General features: G+C 34.6%; 1 protein-coding gene across 1 annotated transcript in view; it reads right to left on the reverse strand.

Annotated features, from left to right (window-relative positions):
* The window catches only part of PPFIA2 (protein tyrosine phosphatase, receptor type, f polypeptide (PTPRF), interacting protein (liprin), alpha 2), a 296197-nt gene that overhangs the window by 41329 nt on the left and 240761 nt on the right, over window positions 1-14107 (reverse strand). Inside the window, exons 11-17 of the mRNA XM_010007993.1 lie at window positions 11713-11796; window positions 11216-11347; window positions 10177-10239; window positions 7475-7566; window positions 3720-3855; window positions 3028-3248; window positions 856-1093 (exon numbers count right to left, since the gene is read on the reverse strand). Of these exons, the coding sequence (XP_010006295.1) occupies window positions 856-1093; window positions 3028-3248; window positions 3720-3855; window positions 7475-7566; window positions 10177-10239; window positions 11216-11347; window positions 11713-11796 (966 nt within the window). The remainder of the gene's footprint in view (window positions 1-855; window positions 1094-3027; window positions 3249-3719; window positions 3856-7474; window positions 7567-10176; window positions 10240-11215; window positions 11348-11712; window positions 11797-14107) is intronic.

A 14107-nucleotide genomic window follows, 5' to 3' on the forward strand; every position in this document is an offset into this window, starting at 1 on the left:
ACTTAAAGGGATTAATTATCCCAGGCTCCAATCTGGTCTGTAGCCCACACTGAACAACTGCCTCCTGCATATGCATTCTTATCATTATCAGAGTTGTACATCTTGAATATGTTGACACTTGACTTTACTGCTGCCCTCTTTATTTTTCACTAGGATCAATATTAAATATTTTGAAAATCCCTTTTCAAGTAAAACAAGACATTTCAGGCTATGTCTTCAAAGGTACAGGAATGTTAGAAATGCTTTGCATGACAATTTGAAGTCTTGCCATCTATTTATTTCTGTTGTGTAAAATCTATCAGTTAAACATATTAATGGAAAGCAAAGCACTTATTTCAAGTGCTTGATATCTTGTAATGAAAAATATACAAAATTCTACAAGGATAACAGGGTATACCAATTATAGAATTATATCCAAATAATTCTATACCTGAAGAAACAGAAGGTTTTAATGCTGCCTAGACATTTCCTGGAAGCTTAAACTCACCAATGGTGCCACAGACTACTATGTAATAACTCTATCACTTCAGAGCTGTTAATTAGTAAACATTTCACACATAAATTGATTACAGTAATTCCTATGATCAGTTCTGTTTCTAATTAATTCTGCTGCCTGTGTACTGAAAGCCCTTGATCCTCAGATCAAGAAGTCCCTGGGGAATAACACAATGCTCAAAAACACATTTTAAAAAAAACATGAAAACCAAACAGCCATGTTTCAGGGATTTTGTAAACTGTATGTATTATGAAGAGGTGAATGGAGAATTAGAAAGATGAGCCATTCATATAGTGAAAATATCAGGTATTTATTATTAGAAATATCACACCTAAAATTGGCATCACAAAGTTTCTTACCAGTGTCATAACCCCCATTCTGTCCATCTCCCTGGCTGGACTGCGAGGGGTGAGTTTAGGAGTTGAGTGTCCGCTGGGAGGAGATGAGCTTGCAAGTGATGATGCTGTCACTGAGCCAGTAATGGATGTACCTTGGTGGACTCTGGCCAAATTTAAGCCTTCCAGACTCACACTGGCCACTCTGTTCTCTATCTCTTCAGCACGCAGTTCTGTTGACTCTTTCTCTTCTTGGATTAACCTTATTAAATAAAAGAATGTGTTTGTATTTGCATCTTCATACGTAAAAAGCAAAAATAAAAAATATTTCCTTTCAAATTCAAAATGAAACGAAGGCAAACATGAATAGCATAGATCAACTTCAAAATAATACTGAAAACATTATTTTGAATCACCAGACTAGTAAAACTATTTTTCTGAATTCCTCTGTCCTCAAGAACTGTTTGAAGGATCTGCCCAACAACCAGACTTGACATTTCAGGAAGACTGGTTCCTTTGCAAAGGAGACAGTACAGGGGAGGGGAAGTTAACAATCTGATTTACCCCAGAAGACTAATTCCAATCTTAAATTGGCTTAATCTAATTTTCTGTTGCTAAAGCATGCACACAAATTTAAAGTCAAATGAAACTGGGCCTTAACGAAGGGAATTGCAAAGATAATCTGTATCAATATAACAAGAGAACATACAAAACAATCTGTTTCATCCCTAGAATTTGATGAAACAATGTCAGTTGTTTCTAGAGCATTGAGGTTTTAAGTGAATTTAATTAAAATAGCTCTCCTGTTTACAAAAAATATAGGATTCTTAAACACAGACAGCCTCAATAGGATGCTTCCAGTGGGCTTCTTTAGTTTTTGTTTTTAATTGTGATTGTAACTAGTATGATAAAATGTTTTTAAAATACAAAGAATTAATTTGTGAATCCTTTGCCCATAAGCCCAAATTGCTTTGTTTTGCTTGTTTGTTTTGTTTTGTTTTGTGGTATTGTGTTTTTTTAGTGAAGAGGAGAAAAAGAATGAGAGTTTGAAGTTAAATGAGAGAATAGGTATTTTGGCAAGGCTGAAACTGTGAACCACTCTATCCTTGTAGAACCATTTTACTGACTTGTACTAAGGAGTACAAAACTAGTTACCTCATTCTTTAATAATGATGGTGATAGTAATGAAAGCCTATACTTGAAAAAAACTTATCAGTATGGATAATAAACAACACTTAGTGGACCTACGGCAAAAATGCCAAGGTACAATGTGTACCCCTGCTTCCTTTTTGAGATAAAACTGCTGACTTCTTTGTAATAATACAAAATACAGACAAGGTTCTCTTTTACATATACTGTTTAAGGAGATTTACCCTCCCAGCAACAAAACTTTTCTTTGACTCTCTACATTGACAGATGTAATATGAGATTTTGGAAAACAGAAGGAAGTTTGGAAGTAGTGCAAATACAGAGCTGTAGATCTATAACAAAAAAAGAGTCTCGGCTATGAACAGAAAAGTTATTAAAAATCAAGATATTCCAGTGAAGTTGTGCCTTTGAAGTTAGCTTGCTCATGGCAAAAGATAATCTGATTTTCATTATATTTCTGTCCATAGCATTACCAGAAAGTCACTTTCATATCCTTTCAGAGAAGCCTTCACTAATGAGAGAATGTTTTCATACACCAAGTTCTTAAGTTACCCTTCCTGAAAAACATGTAAAAATGCTTTAAGCCTAAATGATGGTTTTATTTATAAAACTCACTTAATTAAAATAAATAATTGGGTTATCTATCACCCCATTACATTTGCACAGCAATAAAGATACATTCATTTCCTACTTTCTAAGCATTATAACCCAGCCTTGAGCACGAAAAATGACATTATATGCTTCCATTGAAAATCAAAACCATGCCTTAGAAAACATGGCTTATATGACATGTATCATAGGAGTAAACATTAAAACCATGAAGAGCACTGAAAGAAAACATTTCTGATAGGGGTTCATCAGTGAGTAAGAGGAGTCATGCAGGACAGTGAAAAAGACCTTCAAAAGAGGACTGTGGATAACTGTCTGTCAGCTGAAGATGCCTTTCATATCTTCACACAATCAATACTCCCATATGAAAAGCAGACACATTATCAATCCCTTAAGCGTAGAAATGGTTTCCTAATTGTTACAAATCAGGCTACTTACCTGATTTCTTTATTGATTGCATCGAGCTGCTCCTGAAGCATCATGGCCAGAGTCTGGGCATCGGAGTGACCACTTGGTGACAGGAGGTCCATGGAGCTGAAAAGTGTTTCTCTATCATCATCATCAATGTCAGACATTTCAGTGTCACTTTCAAATGGATGGCTGCTCAAAATGCCAATCTGCTGGGTCCTATTCCACTCGTGATCTCCAAGTGATTTTACCTGAGCAGGAATTAGGATGAATATGGCTTATTCCATGAAAAACAACTGCAAAGTTGAACTTCTATAAAATGGGAAAGGAAAGAAACTAGCGTTTAAGAATTCATATTCAATGACTAATACTTGCAATGCTACCACAGATGTTATTGTGTTTTTATGTAATTTCTAATGCTGTGTGAGATTAACTGTCAGGAAAATTTACACCCAGAAAAGACAGATAGTCAAGTATGCCTGAACTTTGAAGTCTGAACTTGAACCATTTCTGCCCTGATTTTAGTGCAACAGTAAATACTCTTGTCTGAGCATGTATAGCAAAAGTTCTCCTATTTGTTTTTGTTTGTTTGTTCTTCTGGTGTGTTGTTGCCTTTTTGTTGTTGTTGTTGGGCTTTTTCTGGAAATACACAAACTGTAAGCTTAAGAGCCTGAAATACCATCTTGTATCAGGGAATATGTGTGAATAAATTGGGGATTAACCTTTGGCTCATCTCTGCGTACGCCCATCCGGCCTCTTCTAGGTCGCCTTATCACTTTAGTTGACCGATAGTCAGACTGGCTATCAACCAGTGAGCCCACAGAGTACCTCAGCTCTGCTGACGTGTCAAGGTGAGGCCTATAGAGAGAAACACAGAAGTAGACTGAGAGAGTAATAGTAATAATAAAAGCACAATCCAATGACCTTCACTCTAGGAACAGAGATTCATTTAAAAAAAAAAATAAAAATAGTATGTATTAGAATAGAAGACAAAAACATGGCATAAAATAGAATTTAGAAGTTTACCTGAAATCGTATTACAACAAAATTGAGGAAGAAAATAAAAGAATAAAACCTTTAATTTTTCAAAATGAAAGACTTGCATAGTAAAACTCACTGTCCAAAACTATTATATGAAAAAAAAAGAAGATTTCAGGACAAGATATTTAACAGTACTGGCTACTGAGAGTACTATCCTGTATATTTTCCTTCTACTGCTTTCCTGAATAAATATGCCTGGGGTTACTGTAACCATAATGTATATTCATGAGTGAGGATACCCATAACACTTTCCTACTATAAGTCTGTGCTCCACAATATGAAAATATTACTGAATTACCCTGCAATATATAACATTGCTTATAAATTATTCACGTTTATTTGATAATGCTTTTGAAAGATTTACCCTCCTATTTTTCCTGTAGTCCTGTAATTCTTGGGACACTGTGGTGAGATGTATACATGCTGACTTCAGCATATCTTTTCTTGGCTGCAGAAAATGGTCCATGGCCTTTCTGCCCTTGCTCAAATGCAAGCAATGAAAGTTCCCTGAATGGTGGGTGCAATGGAAGCATCCTGCCCATGGGCGTGTAGCCAAGTCAGAAGAGCAAAGGTCTGGTGCACCATTTGAGCATTTAACCAAAGCAGTGGAGACCTGAACAATTTCTAATACACATAAGTAATCTTCACATAAAAGTATATGGATAATGTGATTATCGCAGAAAAATTAAATGTAATGACAACTATAATAATAAAACAAATAAACATATTTTTTTTATAGTGACTCCTAAAAAACATTTGACAATTAACTATCTGTAAGAGCATAATATGAGCAAGTAATGTTGCACTTACTTTTTCTTTTGTAAAAAAAACCAACTTGGGAATAATTCTTACAGTCACCTTCAAACACCTTATAGGGTTCACAGCAGTGTTACTAATTAGTTATGCAGACAGAATAGGAATAAGTTTTGTTCTTAAATGCTTCTCTTACTTTGAAAAGAACAGTTCAAGAAAATGATGGCTTTAATCCTAGAAATAAAAAAGCTAAGTAAGAGAATGTCTGCTTTCCAAAACGAAGGAAAGACTTCAGAATGCTACATATATCTATGCTGAAAACTGCAGGCTGTAGGAAGGATTGTTTTCCTAAGCTCTAGTTCTGTGTCTGTTTCTAAAAATAGAGACTAACTTTTCCTTGAGAAGAACCTAATTTGAATTAAAACACACTCATTCTTGGAAGAACGAAGCATTGTTCTCAATTTTCAAACATCACTTCAATAAAGTAAAAGTGAAAGGTAAAGTATTACAACTGTGGTGCCTGCTTATGATAAATGAGAAATGCAAAAAGACCAGAGAAAAACATGAAAGCCTCTACTACAAACTACTTTGACAGACGGGAACAAAGAAATGTAAGTACTGTCTGGAATCATAAATACTGTGACAAATCTAAAATAATAATGGAAGGATTTCAAGCACTTACAAAGTTTGTTTTAGAAAATATAAATACTCTAGGGAAACAAAAACGGGAGGTAACAGAATTCCCAAAACATGGGTATGTGTAATCAAATCAGATACATAAAAATGTTCCAGATACTGAATACTGTTTAAGACTTTAAGTTTGCATTAGGGAATACATCAGAACTCATATTGTTGTCATAAATGTCCTTTTCTGAAATGCCATTAGTTTATCTTCTCTTATGCTTTCCATCATGGTCCGCAGGCACTTGCATAATATTAGAAAAAAAAAATTATTTTACCTTTTAAAAAATTATCTGGAAACCTTTTTTTTTCATTATACCGATAAGAAAACTTGACAACAGTTGAGCTATAAATGTCCTAAGCCCTCCATCAACAACACCAGACAATAATCTTTTGGGTTTTCATATGTTTATTTTGTCTGTATAACTTTCATCTGTTATATTGGAAACCAGGACGGTTACTTTTTTTTTTTCCCTCTCCCCTGTTTGTACTGTATATGTTGTAATAGAATTTTGTTTTAATGATTGATAATACTTGGTACTTGTGCAGCAAGTTAGCAGGAAAAAAAGAAACAGGCCAGGTTCTAGTCTCTGGCAGCTAATACCTATCTGCTGACCAGCTTCATTATTCTATTGAAAGAACAAACTCCTGCAAATATAGAACTGAATATGAGCTGAGAACAGTAATTATTTAATGCTGATAGCTCCCTGTTCCTGAGACGGCTGGCAGCTTCATGAGTTGAGGTCATGGAAGGGGAAATATACTGTTTCAGGGGAACTGCTAAATTCCCAAGACATTTAGACAGCTTATCAAGTTCTAATAGCTCCTTGACAGGGGCTAATCAGGCTCCTATTTACAGAGCATGAGCTGATGAGACTCAATCTACTCAGCAAGAAAGGCTGCTGTTCACCAAGGACAGCTGCTCCAAAAACATCTCTTCTGCTTCCTGCAGCAGTACAAGTCTGTGTCCTTGCAAGCACGGTCAAAACCCAGTATTTATGCACCTGTAGTCACACTCCCAAGGGAACCAAACTTGGAAGAAATACAAGCATAACATTCTGAATATCAGTGATTTACACTTCCCAATGTATAGAAAAATATTGTTTAATGAGATAATAAAAGGTCAAGGGAGAAACCATCTGCAAGTACTGAGAAAGATGTCTGAGGAAACAATGGGCAGATCATACCTGATGCAAACAAAAAAAAACTCTCAGAATATAATAACTTTAGAGGATTATAGTGCTCTGAATTTAGTCTTGGTCAATGAGCTTTGGCTGGCAGGTTTTTAGAGTTATCAAGTTGCTTGCTATGAAAACAAGACACGGCACACAATTATCAATAAAGTAACATTTTTACTTTGAGGGATAATCTTTGCCAAGAAGGTCTTTATAGAATTATAAATTAATTACAGCTGTTAGCAACTATTTTTATGCTATGTGTCTCACTATTGTTTCTGTATTGCTTTTCTGGCAAAAGGGGCACAATATTTAATGTCCTGTTACAATATTGTCAGATCTCTGTGAATATTGTCTTCATCTTTAGATGAAGATCAGTGGTCTTATTCTACACACTAAGCAAAGCTTAATCATTTCTTGCTAATAAAAAATAATTATTAGATATAATTGATAAAATATGTTGATCAGTTTCAGCATTCAAGAAGATGGTTTCAACTTTGTTTCTAGGGTCTCCTGAGAAAAAATGGGTGTTTAGATATACTTCTGAAAACATTCCATAATTTAAAGACTTTCCTTAATCTCAGTAATATTTCAGTGTATACTCATTGCTATAAGGCCTCATTTACCTATGAAAAAGTAAAAAGCAACTGTAATAATAATGACTGTAATAATAACTGTAATAATGATTGTACAGATTCTACGTTCTTAAAGAAATACATTACTATTTTTATGAGTGGTCTGAGCACATGCCTGTTGTAAAGACTTAACACTTATGTTTATGTTCCGTTTCAACTCAAAGTGAAGAAACTTTTCTTATTAAATATTACCTTGACAAGGTGGGTTCAATTAAAGAACCAGCCCTCAGTTTCATTTGATCCAGTTCAGATCTCAGTTTCTCAATTTCTTCAGCAAGTCTTTCCTGGAAATGAGAATAGTAAGATATACTTACTTCTGATTTTTAAAAAATAAATATATTTACTTTATGAGATCTTAATCAAAAGAGTAAAGCTAAACAAGTAAGATAAACTGAATGTAGCACTGACTATAATAGGAAACAGTCAGTGAACTCATTTAAGTCTCATTATTACTAATAAGACATGCATCAAGAGGCAGTTATATAGTGTTCTTCCACTAGCTGGAAGTGATGGCAGGGCAGGTTTAGACTTGAAACTTCCTTTCTTCTTATGGAGATAGGATCAGAAAAAGTACAAGCACTGATTTTTGTATTAACTGTGCTCTCTGTGCCAGGCATAGCTCAGTGTGCAACCGGCCCTTTGCCTTTTTGAGACAGAGATTGCGTTCTGGCCTTTTTATTTACAAACAGAAAGACACTTGGAGACAACCACATTCTAGGTTGAACTTGCTGAACTGCAGCTTTACAGCTCACTCTTGGGAGCTGATGAAATTCCAGTATGCAGTGCTGCTGGTGAAAAATGTGTCAAAAATTGGATTTTTTTAAACAATTAAGAAAAACACCATTGACAGCAATGGCTAGGAAAAAAACCACTGTTACCAAGTTCTACAAATAATGAGAGTCTATTAATAAAATTTAAAAATACCAAAGAATTAATAAAAAATATTCAAGAGAAAACAGGATGAAAAAGTAACACTGCTGCTCCTACAGTTAAAATGTTCAGGATACCAAAACGCCAGCAAGGAAAGGGTTCTGCCCTCAATGACTATCAGATGCAATAATTTTTATTACAGCATTTTTACACTGTTTCTAAATTGAATAGAAATTCTGAGATGGCTTAGTGCTCACTTGTATAATTTGCTAGTTATTTAGAAACAATATCTGCTGTTGTGTCCGTCTTTCTGAAATTGCTTCATCAGCTTCTTTATCAAAATACAACAAATAAACTCTTCAAAGTGGAATCTTAGAAGTTCTGGAGTCAGATGTATGCAGTTGTGTGGGAAGAGGATTCATCTTCAAGTGCACAGAGCAGTCACAGAATCACAGAATCACCATGATTGGAAAGGATGCCTGATATCACTGAGTCAAACCAAAAAAACAAACCAAAACAAAACCCATGCACCCAAAAAACCCCAACAAACACCCAACGTACAATCTCAGCCACTAGATCATGCCCTGAATTTGCACATCTACATGTTTCTTGAATACACCCAAGGATGGTGACTCCACCTGGGCAAGCTGTTCCAGTGCCTGACCCTTCTTTCAGCATAGAAGTTCTGCCTACTATCCAATTTAAACCTCTGCCGCAGCTTAAGGCCATTTCCTCTGGTCCTGTCATTATTCCCTTGGGAGAAGAGGTCAGCACCCACCTCCCTACAACCTCCTTTCAGGTAGTTGTAGAGGGAAGTCATGAAAATGTACTATTTATTTCACTTCCCACCCTTAAGAAAGAATCAATAAATATAATTTTAAAAAGCTTTGCAAAAATACTTTTGATACAACTGTAGGGTTTTATATTAGATTTTTCACCTTTGTCAACAGTTGATACATCCTTTCAGTCAGAAAACAGACTGAAAAAAAATCAGTCACTGTGTTCACTTCTACTGTACGATTATTGAAACAATAAAGGTATTTTGGAGACAACATTGGCAAAGTACCTTATTTGCACTGACAAAATTGTTATTCATAATTCTGGTAGCAAAATGATGGAAGCCTTTGTTTCAATTGACAAAGCTTTAGGATTGTCCTTTTTGTCACCTAACTTGATGTTGGAGGACAATCCTGATTTTGTGACAACTGAGTAACCTTGAAACTGTGGTAGTACAGCAGAGAAAAAATATTTAAAGTGCCCTACAAGCTCCTTTGTGGGACTTCAATCTCTCTACCTTTCTACAAGGTTATTCGAATGTAGGCGAAAACAAAAACTTCTTTGAACAGATACTTATTTTGTTATTTTTCCTAAAGCTCCTGATTTTGGATGTCATGTGACATAATTACATTAGCATCCAATGGAGTTATATTTTTTAAATTCTATACATTCTCTTTTAAACGGATTTCATACATTACAAAAACACTTCTGTGAATCTGAAGACATACATTTGTGTATTCTACTGTGCTCAAGGCAAGCATACCTTCAAAACAACATCCTAACATTTGGGATTGGAATTACTATTTATAATTTGACCATTTCACTAAGCAGTATTAGAGGTTAATTTGCATTGAACTAAGAAAGGCTACTTTGAGCTATATTTAGCATAATGCTACTGTACCTGTTAAGAAGAATTGCATCAAATCAAGCAATACATTCTTCACAATGAAAGAGTAACCAGTTATACATACATCTCTAGAATAAGATTTTTCCAAATTTAAACTGAAAGAACAAAAAATTCCAGAGCCAGTGAAATCAACATAAATTTTTGTATTGCCTTCCTGAGGCTAGGATCTCAACCATGGGCTTAGCTCAGAGCAATTGTTAGAGACCCTCAAAGGCTAGTTAAGATATCTGGATGATTAAAGGAATTTTCATTGATGACAAGATTTTACATGCTAGTTGGATAATGAATGCATCATAAACATACTTCCAAATACATAAATTTTACAGATAAAATTATGTACCTTGTCATGTAAAGATTCTTCCAGATTTTTCCTGAAACTTTCGGATTCTTGAATTAAAACATTCTAGAAATAAATGAAGTAGAAAAAGAATAGGTAAAGCAGAAAGAAATTCAAGCTATGTTAAATATCACAATACACATGTAACCACAATGTTAGCAACCTTAAGTAACAAATTATTCCCACACTGGACTTTAAAATGAAAATCCTTTAATGCTTCATTTTGGGGATATATACATTTAACACATTGGAAATCATCCAAATATGTAGGATTATGTTCTATGAAGAACAGCAAAAAACATATTTTCCTTGAACAGAGCAACTGTCACGCTCTTACACAACTATTTTTCCCAGGTTCTTCTTCTGGCAGGCCTATTTTTTGCTTTGTGTGACATTTTGTTTCAGTGATAGAAACCAGAAGAACATCTTCTGAGAGGTTCTGAAATGTTCTTGTGAAAGACACTGAAATACTGTCCTCAGATTAAACTGAAAGTGACTAAGTAGAAGAGAGAAGGATTAAGTAGGGTAAATATAAAAGCTAAGGGATTTGAATTTTACAGGCCCATTGTATCTCACACCATGGAAAACCTGGAAATAATATTCCCTCTCTAAGGGTAGGTGCTCATTCTCCTGTGGTGACAGTATTTTTTACTCTTCCCAGAGCAACTGAGGTAAAGCTCAGCAGGTTCAAATATAGGAATGACAGCACATCTGAAACATGGCCATGAAACATCCGCTCTCGCCCACTTTCTCTCACTGCCTCATACTGCGTCGTGCACTGGTCTGTTACAAGCTCTTCATCAGACTCCCTGCTGATAAAAGAGGGACTCATAATACCCAGGATATCCAATTTGCAGTACCTCTGAAAAGATTCTTGAGCTCACTCTTGAATTAGAAGTTGAATATATAAGTGAGACCATATTTGTGGTAATATTTGGTTATACAAAACCAGCATGATGCTTCCATCCTGATAAAAGTACAACAGGTTTCACGCAGGAGAATCTTTCTTAAACTCAACTTTACACTATTATTTGCACTGTACCTTTTCTTCAAGTGCTGCCATTCTCTCTTTCAAGTGTAGCTGCAGACGCTCATTGGACTCTGTCAGAAGTCTGTCTACAGTATCTGATAACCTTTTGTTGTGCTCCTCATTCATTTTTTCTCTTTGCCTCGCCTTAAATGTAGAATAGAGAAGACAGATTGATAGCGTCCAAAATCAACCAGTAGAGACATGTATCATAACAAAAAATAATTTAAAAAAAAAAAAAATGGTAATTGCAGCTATTTAAAGAAATTCCACAGGAAATGCAATTACAGTCTTTGAGTAATAAACATTCATGTTTATATCAGCAGAACACTTTGGAAGCTGCAACTAGATGTAAACACGTGTACGAAGATGGTTAAGTGAAGTGGGAAGATGCTACCATCACTGCTATGAATAAAACATCTACCAGTAGATAGATTTGTGTGCTGGAGTGCATAATGTAATGATATATTGACAAATTAAAAGAAGAAAAGTGCACACTGCAGTACACATACTCTTTGAAGTTCCTGATTCTTCTCTTCAAGTTGAGCTTCTAAGTGTCTCATTCGTTCCTCAATGTTTCCATGTCTTTCTTCTGCCTGCAAAAGAATAAAAGGACTTTTTCTGTAATTTAAGTGGCTCCATGAATTTTCCTCTCAGTAAGGTTTAAACAAAACATAAAGCAAGCTACTACTAACTGCAAACTTAGTTTTCCAAAAAGAAACTTTATTTAAACAGGCAGCTGAACAGCATTGCTTGAAATGTGTCAGCTACAAAGGCCTGTTACATCCAAGCATCAGCAAAACATTGGAGTTATTTATGAGCAATGAAATCAGCCAAATGTAACATGCAGACTGTGCATGGTTTGAACACAAACCTGCCATCGTAAAATTGTAAGCTCCTGAAGCACTGAACTGCACGATGGTTGATTATCAATAAAAAATAAATAAATAAAATAAGTTAAAGAAAATGAAAACAAATCAGATGGAGTCTATTTAGCAATAGAAAGTAAAGTCCAGTAGGACTACCTTCCTACGTATGGAGATCATTTCTTGTAGTTTAGCTTCCATAACATATTGATAATCATCAGATGAGGTAGAAGAGGTTGGATCAGACTAACAAGTCAAGGAAAAGGAGAGGGACAAAATTGAAAAATCAGAACTAAAGACACTGACACTGAACAGAACACAGCACAGAATGCTTAAAAGAAAAGTGTGACTGAAAATTTAATACTTTTAATTGACAGATTTTTACATGGAATAAACTACACTGATATTTGGTGAATATGATGCAATTGATGTGGAGAAACTGAAAATAATGGAATGCTAAAGAAGCTATCAACCTACACATGGAATTTCAAGGTTAGTGATGGCTGGCTGATGACACTACAGAGTGGATTCAAAGCAATACTATCTAATCTAATGTTTTTGGTTTTTTTTCAATTATGGTAAACTAAACACCAGAACAGGACACTGAGACCAATGTCAGAAAGTCCTTTTTAACTCTTTTATCAATGAAAACAATGTTAAAATACTAAATTAATGGATCAGTCAGTTACAGAACTATGCAATGATATGGTACATTCCCTAATTTCTACAAAACAGGAAGAATGTCATAAGAGACAAGGATCAAACTTTAGTATTCCATTGTAGAATACACTACATAAGCCCTTTCATCCAAATAAACAATATAATTTCATCCCCTTGAAAGGATCCACCCTGGTGGATCTCTCTGGAAGATCAAGGTTATCAGATAAAAGAGGAACCTATAAAGAAAAAATTCATTAATAGGAATGAAAACTTACTACTGAGTATAGAAATGGTAATCCATCCAAAGATTCATTGCTACTTCTGACAGAAGTTGACCTTAATTAGGTAATTTGTTGTAAAACATGAATATTCATGTCATCGTCATATCAAAGAAGTCTATGTTATTATTCCAAATGAAAAAAAAAAAAAAAAAAAAAAAAAAAAAAAAAAAAAAAAAAAAAAAAAAAAAGAAAAGCCCTTAAAGAAAGGGAAATGGATATATTGGATTTGTTGCTATGGAAACAGGAATGCGCATAAGGTGTTTAGACAATGTTACTGATGACTGTGAACTCACGCTTGTCAAATTCCATTTCACTCTGTCAGATTTACCTTCTCTCAAAAAGAGATCCTAAACTCCCATCTTTAGATGACCAAACCTCAATATGTACAAAAATACTAAGTCTATAACTACATTTTTTAGTGAGATTGTTTTTCACACTGTTGTCTACTACTGATTTGTCAGAATAATTAGGAATAGATACCAAAATAATTCCAGATGTACATGATAACTTAAAATTACCCCAAACTTAAAGTCAGTAATATTATCAAAAACAAAAGTCAAGCCAGAAAACAAGCCTGCTACCTAGAGATTTATAAATGTAAACTGCAGCTTTTGATATGGAGACATCCATATGAAAAAATCCTACTTTATATAAATACACATATAATGCTTAACTTCAAAGAACACTACAAGTCTTTTCAGAATAAGCATATTCACAAAACTCAAGATTCTTGTGAAATTTAATGGAAGGTTAGTATACTTTGTAATTAAGCTCATTTGATAAGTGCAGTTATCGTTTCTGATCATGAAGCAAGTGTATTGTGATGTATTTGAGTGTATTCACTACATTAAATTATTCTATTTATTGTGACTTGGACCAGTGACAATCCCCTTATGATCATCTTTATCATCGTCTTATCTTTAATATTACATACTAGTTTGTTTCAGGACACAAATGCTAATGCACAGCTTCCTTTCCTATTAGATAAATCAAAACTGAACTAACACTTCTAGGTTCAAAGGGGATCTGATTTAAATCTTATGATAAGTGGTGCAGCGTGTCACTCAGTCCAAACCATACCGTATCTTATTCCTCAGCAG

This window comes from Chaetura pelagica, unplaced genomic scaffold (assembly GCF_000747805.2).
Source record: "Chaetura pelagica isolate M959 unplaced genomic scaffold, ChaPel_1.0 scaffold50, whole genome shotgun sequence".
Classification (NCBI taxonomy): domain Eukaryota; kingdom Metazoa; phylum Chordata; class Aves; order Apodiformes; family Apodidae; genus Chaetura; species Chaetura pelagica.